We start from the raw sequence: 21,701 nt of genomic DNA, 5'->3' as shown, positions 1-21,701 counted from the left end.
ACAGGAAAGAAACCAGCATTATATTTAACTAACTCACTTCCTCAGCCTCTTAATCTTGTACAAGAACTGGTGGATTCTGATTGACCAACTTTTGTTGTAGAGTGAGTAGTGCAGAAGTCAAATTGTTTTTATGTCAGAGCCTCAGAATCATTAAGAATTCAGGCTTCTGGCCTTTGCTGCCCCAGTATTGCTTATCTTTATTGTTCATTTGTGGCCTTCACAATACCATTGATTGTCCTTGTACAGCACTTCTCATAAAAAAAAAATTAGTGTTCTGCACTGTGCTCTGCTTTCCTTGCCTCTGCCTCCACTAGCTTTTGCCAATATGAAGCACAGGTGGGATGTGTTCTGAGAGAAGATGAGGCTCTTCTAATGGTCTCTTCTAGTCCTGTGCATTCCACAGCAGAAGTTTACCTGCTAGTGTGCTCTTATAATAAAGGTGATCACTGAGGAGTAACTTTATTCTATAATCCTGAGTGAAAGGATGACTTCTTCCCATTCTCCATCTTGCCTTTGCCATGCTCTAACAACATGATTGTCTTTAAAGAAAACTGAGGGAAAAAATGTGTTCAATATTGGAGCCATATCTGGGTATTTTGCTATAGTACAGCTTTTTAAAAAAGCATTTAGAAAAAATACCTTTGTATCTGCCCCTCACCTTGAACCTGGATCTGATGGTGACCTGCCCTAGTTTTCATGAGTGGCATAAGTTTGTATCTCTACATAGCTGCTGTTCATGTTCTTTTGAAAGGTATTACAGCTTGCTATTGACTTGAACCAAGCTGTTTATATCCAAGGGAAATGACAGAAGAAACATCTGATTAGGCCATAATGGGGGCATAATAGTTCGTGTCAACATTTGGGTCTTTCCTGAAATACAAGGCCAGAATTTCCACCGATGCAGTTTATGAAATCAGTATAGGAATCAGCTGGGAATTTGTCCAAAAGAGCTAGGGTTTCTCTCTGCACCGTCACTTAAATGTTCACATATTTCCACTGTGGAGCATACATATTTCATTTCACTAAGGGCCATGTTGCTAGGAAAATTGTGAATTGAGAAGAGTGGAGCACTGTGACACCTACAAAAGAATTATGAAACATTTACATAATTTTGCTATTGCATTTCATGTGAATTTTGTCATTTCTCCTCTTTAGCTATTTGGGTCTGCAGAATTATACATCTTACTGGGGCCCGCCTGATCTTAGAAATTGCACAGGTGAGTATATTGATATTGGTCTTTGGCTAAAGGAACAGTTTTGTAGACTTTGGTTACTGCTTACTATAATTAAGTTACATTAAGGAGGAATATCTTCCTCCTTTTTGATAAGTTGTTTAAAATCTTTCTGAAAAATCAGTGCAAAGTAAACATTTGAACTCTGGGGAAGTGCACCAAGTTGAATTCGGCCCACCCATGAAAAGCTCAGGATACCAATTAACGAAATAAATCAAACTCTTCAGGCAATTTAAACAAGAATAGAAGCAGGTGGTAGCTTGCCTCAAATTGATATTCAGGTTCAGTCAAATTTTTAAATGTTTCCAACGCCTGTAGGTGCCAGTGGAAAGACTCCCACTCTCTTCCCTGGGCTTATGATCAGACATTTTCAGATTTATTCTCAGTTTTCAAAATACCCCTTGATGTAATTCTGGCCTTAAAGAGTAATAAAATAAATAGACAACAATTTTTATGGCCCTTTTTTTTAGTGCCAGAGCTAGCAAAGAAAATTATACTCTCATAAGCAATTCAGAGCACCTACAGTAAAATCCTGTTCTTGGAGAATTGTTCCTTGGAGATGCCTCTTTGTTTCTCTCCACTGATAGAGAGGTCCTAGGGAGCCTGGCTACCTAATTTAGTTGATCGAGTCCTTGCAGTCAGGCTATATTAAAACACCGTTTCATGTAAAATGAGTATTCTACCATAAAAGTAGCAAAGGCTGTATTATAAATACGACATAAAAAAAACACAGCCAGTTGCAGACTAAGGAAGGCTGATCTTCTTTCAAAATCTTGAGAATTCCAATAAATCTCAAATATTTTGATATTGTAAAATGTTAATGTTTGCATTAGTTTTCCATCCAGGTGGCAACAAACTCACAGTTTAACATGTGATTTACCCTAATGTTTTGCCATTGGACGTACTATCAAACTTTCCTTACCAGGAAGATTCTTCTCATGAAATTTGCTTGTGTGTTTTGCTTGCCAACCCTCTGAGTGAGGGTGCAATCCTCTGAAGGAACTGGAACATTTACAGTGGGGTCAGACTTTCTCCCCAAAGCTTAGAAGAGTGAATATTTTGTCAGTAATAGTGACTTTGGATGCATTTGTTTCACTTCAAGAGTGAAACTGTTTTTCCCAGTGAAAAAAAAAAAGGATACCATAAGAAGAAAAAAAGAGAGAAAATATGCTTTTTATTTCTCACTTCCCCTTTTTTTCTTTCAGTCAGCCCTTTCAATAATAGTTCTGATTTACAAACTCAAAACAAAATAAAGAAAAGAAAGATACAGCCAATGAGGACAGTATATAATAATCAGCAGGTTCTATATACTTTTTAAAAAAATTATAAATTTGATAAACTGATAAAATCCTATGTTCATCACAAGTACCACAGAACATGCTCTAGCTTTCAACAATGAAGATAAGAATTTGAATTTCTGAATTACTTCAGGACCGATATGCATTATTTTATCTTTTTATTTCATTTTACGTGTATACTTACAGAAAATGCAGCTGATATAGCCAATCAGCTTCTGAATCTCACTGGTGAAGGGCAGCAGCTCACTTCAGACAAAGTAAATGATGTTGTGCAGAAGCTCAAAAAAATTGTGAACGATGAAGAAATTGATGAATCTCTGGGTTCTACCGTGGTGACAATTTTTTCCAATATTCTAACCAGTTCAGACAGTGTATTGGCCGCATCATCTTCAGAGTAAGTATTTCTGCATTTGAGACAAGCTTTTGAGAGCAACCTGCAAGGTTGGTAGGATTCATCCTCTCATATATAGACGAAGCATTGCAGTACAAAAATCAAACTTTTCTGATTTCCATCAAAAAGAATTTTCCGAATTAGGTATACAAATATTTCTTCTCATGCTAAAATTAAAGTGCATGAGAAAGATAAAAGTATTTGAATAGAAAAGAAGTCTTCTGATACATGACACAGCACAGATCTAAGTATTGTTGGAAAATTATTTCAGGACTAGCGATCTGTAGTCAGGTAGTTTCTGTCAATCAAAAGCGTTTGTTTTCAACAGAGATGTATAAATTTACAGCCTGACAGTCTCCTTATGAATACACAGATGGGTGATAGAAACATAGTCAATAATGAGAGGATCATCTTAAATGTGGAGAGCATATAGAGCATAGGGGTTTTTTCCTTCTGTATTCAGTTTTTAGAATAATTTATTTCTGCTTTTAGAGCTCTAAAAACTATTGATGCCTTGGCTTTAAAGATCCAGTTCACTGGACCATCCATGAGTATTTCAACACGAAACCTCGCACTTGGAGTGTCTTCTGTAAACTCAACTTCATTCAAAGGTGGTTCTTTCAGCGTCAGTCCACAGAATAATGCGTCTGATTTCCAGGTATGGAACAAGCAGTTGTATTTGAATGTGAAAGGTGCCTGTTGTTCCAAGTGTGTTTACTGTGGTTCCTATAAAACCACTTCCAACTCCCAATTCTCCCCCTACTTTCTATTTCCTTTGTCCTGCAATCAGATTAAGGTAGTATTTCCTTGAGTGACAGGAGCCTAGATAAACTCACATGTTCCATACGGATGAAAAGTAATTTGCTTACAAATCCAGCACAGACTTTATCCTTTTTAGTTTTGTTTTTTTAACTAGTGAAAAAAAGAAAATAATCTTTAACAGTCTGCTGCATTACCCATTGTACACAAGCTAACAACTCCAGTGATGTGTTTCAGCTTTAGAAGAAGACACCTAAATGTAGGTATCTACATGTAAATTTCTGCAGATACGACAGGTCTTCGACCTTCCAGTATAAACACCTACTACTAACAGAGACCTAAGGCTGATCCAGTTGTCCACATATAAGTTGATAAGCTTGTGCCATTTGGGATGTCTGAGGACGTTCAAGACATTTATGCGGAGCTTGACCAGCCTAGAGCTGAAAAACAAAAGAAACACAGATCACTCAACATGCGGAATGGTCTCCAATGCTGCTATAGTTAAGATATTTGTCATCACCTTAAAAATATTTTTTCTTCTTTTTTCACACACAGAAAAGTTCAGACATCTAAGAGCTAGGAAATACTGCCTGAGAGGCACATGAGCACCTATTGAGATATTCCAAAGGTTCTGTTGAAATCAGTAGCAGTGAGGTGCCTGGCCTTCTCAGATTTCACTGTGTGCCTGTCTGCATCTTATGGCACCTAAATGCTTTTTAAAATGTAGTGTATTTTTTTCAGCTCTATAGGAAGTCTGTGACAGAGGTAATGTAATCTCATTTTCCCAGGAGTCTAACCATTCAAATACAGTGAGCCTTACTTGGAGAAACACACAGAAAAGATTAAACAGAAAAATTAAAAAACGTACTATTGTTTGGGCCAGAGAAACCTAATCTGCATCCAAACAAAATGTGGCACTATGAAAACAGTTAAAGACTAATCACTAGAGTATAAGCATCTTATGGAACCAAATGAATTCCCGCTGCGAATTGGCAAGACAACAATCATAATAAATGTCTGATCATTTTATAAAGTACTATGTATCGTAAAAATCAAAACCAGGAATGAAGACAGTGCTATAAAAAGTAGTAATAATATAATGGGCTGCAGGCCTTTTACGTGCTGTGTATATAGACTTCATATGCTGCTTTAAATAGATACAAATGGATTTAATGTAATTGAGTTTCCACATATTTATATTCATAGGTGTTTTAGCTAAAATTTCTTTGAATCAATTCTATTAGAAATTTTTGATGATTGTGAATCCACTTTTGTTTAGCTCTCTTATTATGAAGCACAACAGCTGATTGTCCTTTGATTGTTATCAAAGGAAAGTTTCTCGTCCAGATTTCATCCTGTATTTATGCAAAGAGGAAAGGAAAAATTCTTAAGTCAGGTTTGGGATGTTTGCATGTATAATAAGAATTGCCATCTGTGGCTTGAGGACATCCAGGAATTTTCTTGCCCTGGAATCATTTATTGTAGCACTGTCTAAATAATCATAAAATCCAAACTCCATCAAATTATTTATAATGTTCCTATTGGAATATGAGTTTATTCTCAGACTTTTATGTTTCCAACAGCTGATTGAGAATTCTTAGCATCCTTCCTACCAGAAAAGTCTGCAGCAGCTGTAGTCACCATTTATATTTTCCATGCCTATCAGGAAAGATACTTGCTATTCCTGCTGGAGGGAGATTCCCTTGTGATAGCCCAGGTTTTTCACTGGTGGTGCGATGATCTGTCCCAGGCTCATCAGGGAGCATTAAACTCTTCAAGCTCTATGTCAGAATGTTTCCAGATTTTATTCCTTTTTTTTTTTTTTTTCTTAAAGTAGATATCAAGCAAATGTATCCATGGCAATTTGGAAAGATTCTATTTCAGTCCCCTGCGTCTTCATGTTTCTTGCCAAACCTTTGACTAAGTTAGCTTTTGGTGATTCATATTATTAAATTGTTCCTGTAATATATCCATACTTCTTTATGGAAGCCTCTTCCACTCTATTTGCAGACGATACCTAATGGGACATCTTTATCACACACACAGTTTCTGTTTAATGTGGCAGAATTATCCTTTGAAAACCTTTTATTCAACTGCATTTCGCCCTTTCAGGAGATATCTGTGAGCCACTTCTTACTAATTTCCAAGGGTGGCTGTTGTTCACAGTAAATCAGTGAAAATTTAGAAGTTAAATAAGTCTATCAGTAGCCTGTGGCTTTTAACTTGATTAGCTAATGGTGCTTTTAGGATCATACGACTGACCCTGAGAGGCATAAATGTGTGACCAGGTTACCTCTTGAGATGTCAGGAGTGTGAGTTTCCTTAACTCACAGTAAAATTCTTGAACATTTTTACTATAGAGCCACTGTGAGATGTCTTGCTCCCCTTCCTTTGGTGGGTAGGGTGGCACACCTTGAGTATGCCATGGTGGGATAGGACGCAGTCATAGAATTGCTGCCTGGTAACTAATGAAATGCAAGTTTGCACCTCATTTATTTCCTGCTCACTTGTGACATCCCTGTGCCATGTAGGGCTTTCAGCTGTCTGACACATTGCCAGTATATATTAAGGTTATAGTGATGGCAGAAAGTGTCTTTTCTGTGCTATAAAGCACAATAAATATACAGGTGACACTGATCATTATTTTTAAATCTCCCTTCTGTAACAGAGAAACTAGAAAAGCTTGTAAGAGAATTAATTCAGATATGCAGATTAAGCCAAATAAAACAACACAAGAAAGAAGGATTCAGAGCATATTTTTCAGTACTTAATATTGTTTCGTAAGAGGAAAAGTATCTTGAAGGTTACTGAAATTATTATGACTGCCATCGTTGCCATCCATTATATCCAAACCATCATTATAGCAGTGGTGGAGTTGGTTTGTTTGTTTGTTTGTTTTGTCTAATACCTTCCTGTAGCAGAAGGCTGATCTCATGCTGGAATGGTGGGAAAACCTCCTAAGCCTTTTTTTAAAATTTATTTCTTTACTGCATCAACTCTTACATAGGTACAGGTCATACTGGTGTTGATTGGTTTTGGTCCCATGTTTTGGATACCTTTGTGTAAAGGTGTGAAGCCAGTTGTGGACAGTGGCTGATTTGGTTTTTGTTTGAACATGTTGTTCTGTTTGTTTAACAGATAGATTTTGACAAGGATCAGACGGATGCCTTCGCTTCTGTTGTTCTGCCACCAAGCTTACTGAGGAATTTAAGTCAAGATGAGTTTGAAGTTATATCCAGGGCTCAATTTACTTTCTTCAATAAAAATGGTCTTTTTCAGGTAAGCTTTAATGTGTTTTAAGTCATTTCAGTTAGGGTGAGTAAAAAGGAGCTGCTAAAAGTTTCTGTGGTGTAATTATTTCACAGCATCTCATGAGTTAAGGAATGAGAACGTGATAGCAGATGTAGGCACTAAAGACAGTGTTATGTTCAGAGTGACAGAAGAGCCGAAGTGCCCAAGCTGAATTCAAGTCAGTGATTTGACTGCAAATTCCAGTCACATGAGATAAACTTTTTCTCAGGATAATCTATGGAAAACTGGATCCCAGATGCTTATAATTGGAGTAGAGTAGCAAGGCCTCTTAAAGGGCGTAACCTCTATTAATATGCATTAATATTGATCCTTGATGTTTGGTGGAGCCAGGTTCTTTTCCATCAGAAGGGAATTTGGCCTATAACGTTGCCAAGTACTCTCTCTCTTTTCCCTAAAAGAGTTGTTGGCACTAATATCCAGCTGACTACTTACATTCAGTTGGAAACTTGGGCTGATGGTCATCAGCCAGAGAATGTTTGTTACTGTACATACTACTCTTCTTTTCATATATGTGTTCTCATAAGCACACTGTATTTTAATATGGAATAAGGATAACTATACTTGTATCTGAAAACTAAAGGGACTTGGGTAGATTTTATTTTATTCTCCTTTGAGTGCCACCATATGGTAATTATAAATAGTTCCTGCATGGCAGATGCCAAAAAAATTAGGAAGAGTTCACAGCTTGGAAAAAACAAAGAAAAACATACCTATTTTGAAAAAAAAATTAGTTAATTAAGAAGGAAGCATTGTTTCATAATGAACTGTAGGCTAAGTCTCAGAAGACTTGAGTTTGTTTTCCCATTAGTATTTCAAGTGACCTTTGGCTTTTGTGCATCCGCAGAACTCTGTAGTATTGTATTGTCCCTATATTATCATTTTTATTGGCAGTGTATCCAGATTTTTCAGATAATCTAGGCAAGAAAATACCCATGACCCTCAGTTGCCTTCTGAAATACATCCCCGAAGTATCTTTAACTATTTAAAATAGTATTCACTTTAAGCCTGCTTTTGAAAAAAAACAGGATGGATATATTTAATAAAGAAACCAGAAGAATACAGATGTAGGCTCGTCATAATGGCATAAAAATCATATAAAGTCAAAATGTGTCCGTTAATGGTGCTAGAAGGTGTTTCTAAGGGATACTTAATAAGTCATTGAAAAACAAAAAAAACAGGAAAAGTTGCATCTGAATTTGCAACTAAAATTAATTCTGGTTTTTTGTGTTTTCAAACTATTCATGGGTGACACGTTCAATACAATTAATTTAAAATTTGTAAAATTAACATTTTAGTAAGTCTAAAATAAATAAATAAATAAAGGCTAAGAATAAATTGATCCACTTACCATCTCAAACCCAATAACTTTATCCATTAGTATGAAAATATTTCATACATACTTGTATTCCAATTACAATTTTAAAAAATCCCAATGCTATTAGCTGTATTTCTTATAAGCATTCAACACAGCAGTGAAACATCATACTTTACAGTATTGGAGGGTTTTGTTTTGTTTTTGTTTTTATTGCAACTGAGAGAATGTTAGTAAGTTTTAGCTTGTCATTCTTTAAAATCTGATGGTTACATTACTTAGAAGGCTATATGAAAAATTGTTGTAAGCTATTCAGGGTAGGATTGATTTCACAGGTGTGTTCTATATACGTACCTATGCCTGAACTGTTGGCCATAAGTTGTGTTCAAAGCCAGGTGTTGGAAAAGAGTGGACACCATTGAGGTGTGACATATTTCATCCTAGTGCAGGAGTAGGCATCAGTTCCCCAGACAAAGGAGTGTAGAGCAATTTGAGACACCCCAAGGAACAAAGGTACTACTGGCCAACAGTTGTGATGATAAACCTATAAGAGATGTGAGATCTTCTGCAGTAGCTGCTGGAGACTGAGCAGGATACATTAAAGCCTCTAGAATGCACCCTTATTTTTAGACAACCCATATTCAACCTAGATATATAGAAAAGGTAAGATGGATTATGCCCTGGATGTGCTGGCTTCCTTTCATTGACTGTGTTAAGAAACCCTAGAATGGCTACTTCAGTTCTAGACATCTTCTTTTTACGTGCCCAAAGTTAGGTTGGAAGGATCATCCTCATAAATTCTGAGGCCATGAAAATAATGTGCAGATACTATAAATATGTGAATTGTAATGATTGTCTAGACTAGACCAGATTTCTGTCGTTTTGACTCCAGCCTCAGCATCGTTTTACTTTGTACCTCTGTATATTGGCTAAAAGCTTACCCCTAACTTTAGCTGAGCGCAGCCTTATAGCTAAATAAGCAGTTATCAGTGTTTTACTTTAATGCGCACATTATTTCTATTCCCTTCTAAGGACAAGTAAGAACATATTAAATCGCCTTCCCTAAAGAGACCATCTAATATTTATTTCTAGGTTTTGTTATCTGCTAGAGACAGAATCCACTGAAACCCATAGAAGTCTGTCCAAAGGCTTTCATAGACTTTGTCAGGTGTTGAAATTTAGGTGGTAGCCAAGAGGTTTTATCTTGTTTGAATGCTCAAGAACTGTCTAGAAAACTGCATTTTCATTCCTCTGCAGTTTTTAAGTTATTAGGAAATCATGTCACAAAGCTCCACTATAATGTGAAACACTGTGTGTGAAAACTCTTGGGTAAGTTTCTTTAAGAAATGAGATACTCTTCTCAGGATAATGTGCACTTAATAACAGAAACTATTCTATCTCTCATGAGTGGTGGGATCTCATGAGCCCAGTGCTGAACTGATACCTGACATCAGCCTAACAAAACCCCTAGAATGAAGGAATCAGGGGGGTTCAGGAGTTTAGCAGCCCAGATTTTTGGAGGGAGAGTGAGTGGCAATAGACTTCATTTGACCTAAGATCTGCTGCAGGCAGTGACCAAGCTTCCCAGCTTCTCGTAATGCCAACCAGGCATGTAACCATGCAGGTTTCAGTGGAAGCTCATCAAAAGAAAACAGTATTTCCAAAACACTTCCATTTTAACAAATCATCAATTTCCAAGGAAAACTTCTCTTTTGGAAAATTCTCAAGCTGGTGCTTTCTGACTGCAGGTTAGAAATGGCATAGCTCAGTGATAATGTGTCTTCTATTTATATTCCCATCAAATAAGACCCTGCAGAAAATATTATCATCTCCTAGCATTGCTTTGAATTTGTTTACTCCTTCTTAGTCATTTACTGTAAGATGGAGGATGATTTAGCAACTATACACAGAAAAAGGTTCTTCAGAAACTCTGCATTGACTAAAAAGGATAGCGTTGACAATAAGATAAGAAAGCTAGTTCATTCTTGTTCAGGGAAATGAGCTAATCATATCACGGGTTGTTATCTGCTACATTGTTTGAGTTATAATTTTGTTGGCATCAGACATAATGATTAAAAGGGGAATTTATGCCTTCTAACCTCTCTCTATGATTGTGCCTATATATGTTTAGAACTATAAGGAAAATGGGGAAACTTCATGAGGCAAACACATAATTTGATTTTATAAACAAAATGTTCTTATATTGCTTGATCAAAAGTGTAGAAATGCTGACAACTTATTTATTCTGGCACGCTGCAGAAATGAAACTGTGTAGTCTGGCTTGTATGTTATGTGCTGTGTAAGCATTTATTATATTTTTCTGAATCTTTCAAAGGATGCAGAAAATCCTGCCAATTTGACCAGTTTTGTGGTGGCATGCAGTATTGGGAACATAACCATTAAGGATCTTCAGGATTATGTGAAGGTTACAATTAAGCATACCAAAATTCAGGTAAGACAAGACTGATTATTCAGAGGAACAGTCTATATATTAAAGGCTGAGCATATAGCCTGATTGATTTGGGTGGATTTTGAGTAAAACATACACTAAGTGGAAATAAAAACTCTAGAACAAGAGCAAGTAAGCAAAAAGTAAAAACAAATAACCTCTCCCATCCTAATACATTCCTACTCCATTCATGATCTAACATTTATCTGAAAGACTATTGATTCTGCCACTGAGAGGCAATTCCCGTGCCAATAACTGTAGGCAAAACCTCTGTCGTGACCATGCTTGTGATCAGTGGCCAGGGACATGATTTATTACACTGGAACTTTAGAATGACTTAAATTCTTTGATCAAACATGAATTGCTCTGTTAATATTTCTGCAAGTTATTTTGTTGTTATGTGTTTTTCAGCAAAGGAAGAATGGACAGAACCACATTGTTAAAAGATGACTACAATTCATTTAGGGAAAGACAGACCAAATGCAACCTTTTGGCACATACTGTTTCAGTTTAAAAATGTGTGAGCTTGACTCTGTTCTCAGGCATGTTGTCAGTAGCTACTCCAAAAGAGACAATAGCACTAGAGAACTTAAGTAAGATGATGTTAAAATGCAATACCTAAGTAAATTATTTATGTAATGAGAACCTGGTTCATAATTTTCACAATTCAATTAACTTTACCTTACATTTCATTAAAATTATTATTTTAGTCACACAAAACAACTTCCACTTTAGACTCTGTGAAGACATTATGCTTATGAATAACTTTAGTGAGACAATAAAACTTCATTATTCTGAGGATGTGGAAAAGGAACAGATTTTATAATCTGGATTTTAGATTCAGACTTTATAATCTGGGCAGATCTGTGCTTCTACCAGACTAATTTGACACTAGACAAAATTTCAACAATCCAAATAATATCTATTCTTCTGCTTATTAAGCTAAAAGATATGTAGTAAAACATCTGTTGTAAATGTATATGTTAGTGAGACTTATGTCTGAAGAGGTATAAAAGATCTACTTTTATTGTGTTCTTAGGAAGATCCTAAGCCTACCTGTGTCTTCTGGGATATGAATAAGAATGGTAAGTTTAAAAATACTGTCATTGCTTTTACGAGAAGAATAAAGGTGTCTAAGTTTTAAAATTGGTCACAGTCTTGGCTGTTTTTGCTTCTTAACCAGTCCTTGCAGAATTTGGTGAAATCTTTAGATGGTATCATTTCTAGTTAGTGAAGTCACTTGTAACAGCAGAGGTTAAATATTCTTACTAAAAGTTTTGTATGTAACTTTGGTTAACGTTATAAAGTTCTAAATAAAGTTACTCTGTTTTCTGTATCTGATAGCAGTTTTTCACAGATCTGTCTGTATGTGCAAATTAAATAGTAATTCTAATCAGACAAATGAATGGTTCATAGACATACTTTTAACTGGCCATTTAAAAAATGTCAGTTTATTTAATTATGAGATTGTGCCTGTTCCGTATCTTAAGCTGTTTTTTCTTCCATGGAAGGTTAGGAACTACACTACACAAACTTCATTTAGACAGAGACTCAACATGTACCTTGTAAAAGGTGACAGTTTGCACAATGAGGTCTCGTACGGGGACACACATCAACAAGGCATCATTTTAGCTCATTCTTCATTGCTACTGCCTAACCTGTGTGTGATGTTAAACTCAAGCTCTTCACCCTTTGCACTGGCAGAGCCGTTCTCTGGGATTACTTTCCAAATCCTTCTATTTTAGAGGTCACTGCTGCAAGGTTACTTCTCCTTACCATGGAAACAGAGAAGAACAAAGAAGTAACTTCCCTTAGCAGTAGGATTTGAGGTGGAGAAGTTTAGCACAGAGGGCCTTGCAAGAAATAAAATCTACCATCCAAAGTTGTAGCCGAAAGCAGGAAATTCAGACAGAAGAACTGGGAAGAATGCAGAAGGATTAAAAAAGGAGGGGGGGGGGAGGGGGGGGGAACTAGTTAGGAAGCTAAACTTAAGGAGGACATCAAAGGAGAAACACACAGGGAGGAAACTATTCTCAGTGGCTGCTCAAGTAGGGGAGAGTTTTAAGTGGTTTTGGAAGATCTTCACAGTCTTTTGAGAGATTCTGTCTTGAATTTGAGGTGAAGTTATAGGGCCAGTCAGATAATTTGCTGGATTTTGCCTGGAGTTGTGCAACATGTCTTTAAAAGTTCAGAGAATATGAAAAAAATTCACAAAATAATTTCATATTTCAGCAGGAAAAAAATGAAAGGAGAAGTAATCAGAAATATAAATATTACTTTTAAACTTTTTTTTTCTTATTTAAAGAGTGACTTTTTGCTTATTTTTCAGAATGGCCTTTTCAGGTGGGGTGGGTAGGGCATAGTTTACTTTATGTTTTTTCTTAAGGCCACAAAGGATAATTGGGATTATCCACTCTAACTTTCTGCATTACATGCTGCAGAGAGGAAGGGCGGGACCCTCTGCTCCTGGGCCGCAGATGCTTTCATGTGCCTGGGGATATGAGTAGGAGGGAGGCAGGTGCAGACATCACATCAGTGTGGTAAAAGGGAGTTCTAAAACCATCTTATTGTTGGGTAAAACTAAGGTGTGTCTTAATGCGTGATCCACGTAGTAGGTCTTACTCACCCCTCATTAACCAAAAACCTCTTTGCCTTTATCATAGATCTCCATCTATTGCTTCTGCTCAGTAGTCCATTACTGGGACAGTCATCTGGTGTGATTCTCTGCAGAAACTAGGAAATCTGACACTTGCTTCTTTCCTGATTGTTTTTAACGTTCACTCATTCAATTTGAGAAAGTGCTTCTGCGTTTGCACAAGATGAAGTGAGAAATCTGTTAAAAGAGAGGGTAACATGAGTTTGTTGGAAAGTACAGTTTCTCCTGCTTCATTTCCACAGGTGGCAATGGCGGCTGGAACCCGGCGGGCTGCCAAGTGGGTGCAGAGTCCAATGAAAACGAGACAGTTTGCTTATGCAACCACCTCACCCACTTTGGGGTCCTAATGGTAAACTCACTGCTCACCAAGTTATCTCTTCTAGGAACTGCAATACAGTTTTTGTCTTGGGTCGAGATATCTCTCATTTTTGTTACCCAGGTTATTCCTTTTGCACATGATTTTTAATAATACTACATTGTTTTCCCCCTTAACTGTCATACAGTTATCTTTTCATAACAAAATAGCTAGCAGTAAGGGTTCAGGAATGAGGTAATTAATAAAGTTAGTAATGAAAGTATATTGTTATGTTCTTTACAAGTGGCTAAATATTATAAAATAAAAAGTAAAATGTGCCCATAATTGTATGCTAAATTTTGAAAGTACTGTGCCAGAAAAGACCTGGGGTTGAGACTTCTGAGCGATACCAAAATACAAATAGCATATTATAACATCCAGCTTCATCCAGGACATGGCTGGGTGAAAAAGAAAGTCAGGGACTGTAAAACCAAGGCCCAGTACCAACACTTCCACTAGTGAAACAGAAAAAAAATATTGTATTGAGTCCTAAGGTACAGGTGGTCCCGGTCATTTCCCTTAACAATATGATCTGACAGAAAGGACCTGCAGCTGAGACAGGAGGGTGTGACAAGAGGGAAGTGAATGAGAAACAAGTCTAGGAAGATTTGAAGTTTCAGGATCAGGAAAGCAGGAAGTTGTTTCAAGGAAAAAAAAAAGTAGGAGAAAAACTTGAGGTGCTGTTTTCAGAACAAAAAAAGACTCGAATAGTCAGGGAAAGATAAATGTCCTACAATCGGTAAAACTGCTAGTGAGGACAAAAAGTCAAGGAAGCACAATAATTCCCTTTCATCCTGAGATTCAGGGGACTAAATGGCCCCGTGCAAATTTAGGCTGCAAGTTTGACAAGATTTATATTTATCTGATGTCAAAACGTATAAAACAATACCTTCTTCCCTGAAATGCACAAACCCATATTTGCTGTTTTCTTATACATGGTGTTAATCAGCTTTGGGATGCCTTGCAGTACAGGCCTTCTCTTGGAAAAAGTCTGCCCTCTGAGGCCTGGTCCAAAACGTGTAACTCATTCTCTGTTAGAGCCTTAGGCAAAGTATCCAGTCTGGGTGGCTGAGATAGGTAGGGCATAGCCTGCCAGGGAGATGAAAGAGGGAACCACGTAGAGCACTTCAGCCTCAGTAGCATGATTCCTCTAGCATTCAGGTGCCTCCAGCAATTTGCATGTGTGGAGAGTTTTCGAGAGGAAGAAAATCCCAATATAATAAATACTGCTATCTTTTCGTCACATTTGGTGATTTTTTTTTATGCTCAGTAATGGGCTGAAACATTTATTTCCATCAGGAATTAACGTTCTTTGGCCTCTGAATCATACCTGAAGAAACAGTGTTTGCTCCTGGCCACAGCAGTGCTGTGGAAGTATTTGTTTTTTGATTTAATTTGTTGCAGTGACACATAAGGCTTAACTGCACAAGGGAGCTGCATGCCCTGACTTTTCCAGCTTTGGTCTTCCAGAGCCTTCTTGATAGAGCTGCTCTTTTCACGTCATGCTCAGATGTAGATATGAAAAAGCCACAAGCTTTTTATCATTTTGCAAGCTAAATTGTGGTCTTTTTTCACTTTTCATCCTTGAAGGGAGGAAAAAAAGGGCTTTCTTTAGGATATATTCAATGAGTCCCTTCTCTTCCCCAAACGCTTTTGTGGCAGTAGGAAATAAGGCAGAAGTTCTTTGAATTTGGGCTGTGTTCCAATAGATTTTTACATAGTTTTGACCCTTTTAATTGCTTTTCCATTTGAATAATCTTTTCTGACTTTAATTTAGCTATTACATTATTTTCAAATAACACTTTCCTTATATACATAAACTGTCATATAAGGTTGGGACAGGGTGATAAAAACTGCAAACAGCTTCTTACTTTTCCTATGTAGAATGGCAAGTTTTGTGGCATTTTGTTGGTTTCATTTTGCTCGATGGTTTAGCTAGGGACAACAGTTACACTGACTGTAGAATGGACACCATTATATGTTAGTATTTGTGCACATTCACTCCACTGTGATATAGATCCAAACATTCTCATTTTTTGTTGTCCTTAAAAAAGGAAATAACACTGGCATTTATTCTCAGACGGTACTATGTGGCAATTACAGTTGGACAGAAAACTGGAAAAAAAAATCCTCAGAATGTTCCTGTTTCATTTCCAGTTTGGTGTTTTGTTTTTTTTTGAAATGTTTCCTTTGTCACTATTTTCTGACCAATTCTATTTATAACTGTAGTTTGCATGTCAAAACAGACCATAAAACCAAGAAGCAGTATCTTGCCCTTGGTTTCACCTGTAGGTGATCAGTTACATTGACTCTTACAAACTTTTAATAACAAGAAGTGATGCCAGAAACTCCCCAGAATGGTGCGCATATTGGTATGAATACTTCTAAATTACATTTTCTTAAATCTTACATCGTCTTAAAGTTGTCTGTAAGCAAAGTAACTAAAAAGTTTGAAAAGGAGAGATTTCTCCAGAGAATTCCTGGTACTGTATTATAAGGATCAGTTATCAAGCTATGTCTAGCCGTGGAACCCAGCAGCTATATTACTTAAAGCACAATGTTTTCAAGAGCTATGGGAAGGAAGTGAGAGCTGTAATGACTATCAACTAAGTATACTCAGTAAACATGAACCCAAATGTCAGGGTTATAGTGGTATTGCCAAAGTGCTTTTGAGTTTTCCTTGACTGATGACCAAGAAAGAGTGTTGTGCTCATGGAAAAGGTGTTTGCTATAACCAATGCCTCTTCCTCCTCTCTCACATAGGACCTTCAGAGAGCCGTTATACAAATAGACCCACAGAATACCAAGGCCCTCACCTTTATCACTTACGTAGGCTGTGGGATATCTGCTATATTTTCAGCTGCCACTCTTCTGACATATATTGCATTTGAGTGAGTATTAGTTCTGTGAAAAACATCACAAAGGAAGTATCTGTATGTGATGAATAAAATACATTAGTTGCATGGTTGGTGTCGTTTATTTGTCTAGGAAGGGAATTCTATGTTTAAAAATAAACCTGCAAAATCATGGTTACAATGTTGTAAGTGGAAAGGTTTTTTTGAAGGGGACATAAGTTCAGACTTATGTCTGAACTTCAGACTTTCCCCCTGCTTCCAAAGTGTTGTGCTGCTCAGGCTGGGCAACAAGGCTAAAGTGTCTAAAGATTTTCTGGTTTTGGAGTACTGTGTCCTCTAGATTCTGAACAGATATGTATTATTTTAAAATCTGCAACCAGGCTTTTTGTAAAAACAAAAAAAACGTTGCCTGTGTGAGTATAATGAGTCCTAAATATAAAATGAGAAATTTCCAACTAGAACAATTACATTCTAGAGCCCTTCAGAAAGAAGTGGGAAGAGAGATAAAATGAAGATAAATTGTGAAGTTAGAAAAATTTCAACAGCAGTCCCACTGAAATATGAAAGTGACTCAAGGGAATGCAGAAGTTTTCAAGTGCCACAGTTCTGTGAACAGTGAAAAGAGAAAGTGATGTCATATCAACACAAAGGAACCATTCTGCCTCTGACAGGACAGGACAGAGTAGCTGCTAGAGAAGGATAGTTTGCTGGGGGCGGGGCAGCAGGGGAAAGGGAGTTTTCGAGTTCCAAATACCTCTAATGATTGTGTTCCTGTTGCATTACCTATGATATAATGTTCTGGTCCAAGATGGCAGAAACCGTTGTTTTGCCCCTCAGTTCATACATTTCAATGTGTATCACTTAAAAAAGAAAATTTACTTGATCTTCATTCTTCCTAAGATCCTATTAAAAAAAATAGCACACACACCCACCAGCAAAAGAAAAACAAAACAAAACACCCAAAAAAAACCCAAACAAAAAAACCCAAACACCAAAAAAGCCAAACAGAAAACAGCAGCAAGCACTGGACAATATATTCCAAAATTAAGCAAAGATCAACATATAAAATGATCAGAAATGAGCTTCTGGCCAACAGTGTTTTAAAAGTTTTTGTTTTCTTCAATTTTTATTTAAAGTACGAACCACTTAGTATTGTATTTAATTTGAAAAAATTTTAATAATCAGTTGCTAAAATATTGTGACAGTTGATTAGCTCATTAAGGGCCTAAAGAAGTGCTGGCTTTCCCCCACCACATACAAGAGAAACCTTCAGTGATACCACACGGAAGTACACATCGCTATGCCTGGTTGCCACGAAAGCTTATGGATAAGAGGAGATCCCTGTGCTTTTAATTACTTTGTAAACTGGTAAACCCAGCTGCTGTAAGTGGCTTGGGTGATTGAAGCCAATTAATCATACACACCTGTATTTCTCTCATTAGGAAGTTGCGAAGAGATTATCCATCAAAAATCCTGATGAATTTGAGCACAGCCCTGCTCTTTCTTAACCTGATCTTCCTGCTTGATGGTTGGATTGCATCATTTGACATAGATGGCCTCTGCATAGCTGTAGCTGCACTTCTGCACTTTTTTCTTCTGGCCACCTTTACATGGATGGGACTAGAAGCCGTTCATATGTACATTGCTTTAGTGAAAGTGTTCAACACCTATATACGGCGATACATACTGAAGTTTTGCATCATCGGCTGGGGTGAGTTCAGTAGATGCAGTATTTACATAGCATGTATTTTGAAATGATGCTACATAAAAGCTCTCTATGACAAATACAGAACAGAATAAAAATCAGCGTGGCGTTTCCTTCGACCCTGCCCTGTGGCAGTGCCGGCGTGCAGCCAGCCCTCTCTGTCGCCAAGTTCCCCTGTATAATTCTGTATAAATACACCATAACTGGAGCACTCTGCCTGGAGCAGCTCACAGCCTGAGGAGACACCGAGAGACCAGATAACCTAGTCTTACTTTCCAGAGAGGCTAGAATGGGAGAGGGGAAATTTTAGTGGTATATCAGAGATGGGGAACCATGGCACACAATTAATTCAGAAACTCTTGCAGTTACTACAAAGCCTATGGGGATCTTTGCATTGACTTTCAAAAAGTTTTCAATCCAGCTTAAAGTTTCTTGCCAACAAGTACAAAGCCTATGGTGGAATCAGAAACAACCAAAATTTCCTGATCTTCAGCACAGTGTTTAAACCACAGAGAGATCCTGCCTGCCCTAAGCAGTGTACACTGCAGGACTGAAATGGAAAATGTAATACTGAAAAATAACTGCAAGGCTTAGGCAGCAAGGCTTTTATTCTTTTTTTTTTCTATATCAGGAATCTGTGCCTTCTGCCTGAATGCACATATTGTGTTTGAAATAATACAACACAATACAAAACCATTAACCTCATGGCTAGAGCACTGACCTCAGTCCAGCTGATAATTGATGTCTTTCCATTGACAGCTAGCATCCTCTTTGGCAACCTCAGCAAAAGACAAGGACTGAGTGGTCGGAAAAGCAAATTAACCTCTTCCCCTTTGAATCTGTTTTGTCATAGCAAGGATAAGACATGTAAATAAGGCACGTCAGGAAACGTACTTTCTTTTGTGTGAGATGTACCTCTCTGCATAGAGTTCTCTTCCGCGTAGTTGTCTGTTATTTTTGCAAAATATTCCCTTTACCTTGTTATTAAAAATACATAGTTCACTTCATTTTTTGGACCCATTGAAGTAAAGGATTATAATGTTGTAATAAAAAAGAAGACATTAACAGTTGAGAGAAGCAATGGAGAAATTACAGGTTCAAGTTCAAGTTCTCCACTTCCCCAGGCTAATCAAGTGACATTAGCATCTCTGAAAAAAAATCCCTCAAAAAAAACCCCAATACCATCCCTCCATTAGATCTTGTTTTTTTAATAGTTTGTTAATCTTCTCACTATATTATGAGAGCCTGTGTGCAACTGCAGATTTAACTTTGAGTTATTAAGGGAGATTATTCCACTTTAGTTTCTCTATCATTATGATGCTTATTGATTAATGTTTATTAAGTACTTAGAAAGTTTTATACATTTGTACTGTTTGAAAAATTGTTTCCTGCTACTTCTCTGTGCAGTTTTCTGACATAGAACTGCCTCAGGATACTCTGTACTGAAGCAATAGGGATGGAGACATCAATAATTTAGATTTGCCTGGTGATTCTGAAGGTTTATGAGATCTTAAAGCAAACTACAAGTTTTCTTGTGTTGCAGGTTTGCCAGCTCTGGTGATAGCAATTATTTTAGCAAGTGCTAATACAAATGCACGTTATGTTTATGGCAAAGAGTTATATGGCAGAGATGATAACGGGCAAGGAGATGACTTGTGAGTATTTCTTATAATCTCTTTAATCTCTTAATTTCTTTTAATCTCTTTTAATTTAGCATTTACAGTCTGAAAAAAAAAATTAGCATCGGTCAGATTGCTTGAGAAAAGTCAGGGGTGTACTAAACAAGCAAAGTGGGCAAAATAGTCTTCTAAATTATTTGAATCTGAAGCATGAAGAACGCTGTAAGAAAAAATGGAGGGAAAAAATGGGGAAATTACCCAATGCCAGATACGAAGACTGCTCTGGTAAAAGAAAAATTCATAATTTTTTTCATAAAAATAAAATAAAAATACCTGTTTTGGTTTATCTTAAATGAAAGTTATATCTTCTAGGTAAGAGCAAAGAAAGAAGTAATATAAAAATAGTCTCCTTTGTAAATAAACCAACCTTTTCTCCATGTAGTTCATTAGCCTTCTATGTTCTTCTCTTGATGCCCAGACAATAATCTCCAAATGCCAAAATTTTTATGTGGCTGTTTGTTACTTCATTTTCTGTTCCTTGCCTCGCAAAGTCATCACGATAAATAAAAATGTCATTCTGTATTTTTATTAAAGCATCATGTTAAGCATTCTGGCCGATTGCTGCTAGTGGAATAAGCTAGATCCCTCGCATGGCTGACTGTCAAATGGCTACCTCAAAGGACTATCCATCCTGCATCTTCTCCAGAGCTGTATGAGTTCTCTTTTAGCTCAAGTGGCAGAAATTTGAGATTTTGGCACTGAAGATCCAAGTTTGCCCATTCTGTTACTAAAGCATCCTATGCTTCACACAGATGAAAGTGGTGAAGCTACTCATGCTGCGTCTAAACTGTCCATGATGGGATGGGATTGCAGTTCCCACAGCTTGTGTCTGAGGTCATATTTCCTTTTTAAATAGCTTTAACTAAACTGTGGTACAACCTTTAGATTTCTGACATGATAGTACTATGCGCCACAGTCCCACTTAAGATGCCACTGGGCTTCATCCTATTTACAAGCAGAAAATGGACAAAGGTTTCATTTGAAAGTATAGCTCTACATCAGTGGAATCAGGCATAGACTGATTTTCCTTGTAGTCATAGAAATAATTGGAGGATATTTTGCTGTATCTAAAAAAGATCGTATTTTTGTGTTGGTTTTTTTTTTTTTTTTCAGCTGCTGGATCAAGAATGAAGTTGTCTTTTATGTGACTTGTGCCGGCTACTTTGGAATCGTGTTTCTGATTAACGTTGCCATGTTTATTGTGGTGATGGTGCAGATCTGTGGGAGGAATGGGAAAAGAACTAATCGGAGCCTGAAGGAAGAGATCCTGAGGAACCTCCGTAGCGTGGTCAGCCTGACCTTCCTCCTGGGCATGACGTGGGGCTTTGCATTTTTTGCCTGGGGTCCCTTAACTCTTCCTTTCCTGTACCTCTTCTCCATTTTCAATTCATTGCAAGGTAAGCTGAATTTCTGTTCTGTAAACAAATAATATTTGAGCTGTTGCTGTTCTGGGACAAATTAGGTCCAGTGGCTTGGCTAGGTAACTCAGATCCAAGCTCTCTGGATCTTTCCTTGATACTAAAACATCATTAGTTTCCCCTTAGGTGAAATAATGATACTAATGACACAAGGGTTGAATATCTCAGTTAAATTAATTACTTTCAAGGTCTTTTCAATAAAATGCACTTTATGATAAATAGTACTATTTCTAACTAACAGTCTGCAGTGACCTCTGTGGAGATGGATGCTGTATGACCT

General features: G+C 37.1%; 1 protein-coding gene across 4 annotated transcripts in view; it reads left to right on the top strand.

Annotated features, from left to right (window-relative positions):
- Positions 1–21,701, top strand: part of ADGRG6 (adhesion G protein-coupled receptor G6) — a 113,106-nt gene that overhangs the window by 77,348 nt on the left and 14,057 nt on the right. For all 4 annotated transcript variants that reach the window (XM_064447147.1, XM_064447145.1, XM_064447146.1 and 1 more), the window contains 11 exons: positions 1,156–1,217; positions 2,717–2,924; positions 3,414–3,579; positions 6,819–6,959; positions 10,640–10,756; positions 11,793–11,838; positions 13,652–13,758; positions 16,528–16,655; positions 18,062–18,330; positions 19,868–19,979; positions 21,117–21,400. In XM_064447147.1, coding sequence (XP_064303217.1) covers positions 1,156–1,217; positions 2,717–2,924; positions 3,414–3,579; positions 6,819–6,959; positions 10,640–10,756; positions 11,793–11,838; positions 13,652–13,758; positions 16,528–16,655; positions 18,062–18,330; positions 19,868–19,979; positions 21,117–21,400 — 1,640 coding nt within the window. The remainder of the gene's footprint in view (positions 1–1,155; positions 1,218–2,716; positions 2,925–3,413; positions 3,580–6,818; positions 6,960–10,639; positions 10,757–11,792; positions 11,839–13,651; positions 13,759–16,527; positions 16,656–18,061; positions 18,331–19,867; positions 19,980–21,116; positions 21,401–21,701) is intronic.

The sequence above is a fragment of the Phalacrocorax carbo genome, chromosome 3, assembly GCF_963921805.1.
Source record: "Phalacrocorax carbo chromosome 3, bPhaCar2.1, whole genome shotgun sequence".
NCBI lineage: Eukaryota > Metazoa > Chordata > Aves > Suliformes > Phalacrocoracidae > Phalacrocorax > Phalacrocorax carbo.
This window is presented reverse-complemented; position numbering and strand designations above follow the sequence as displayed.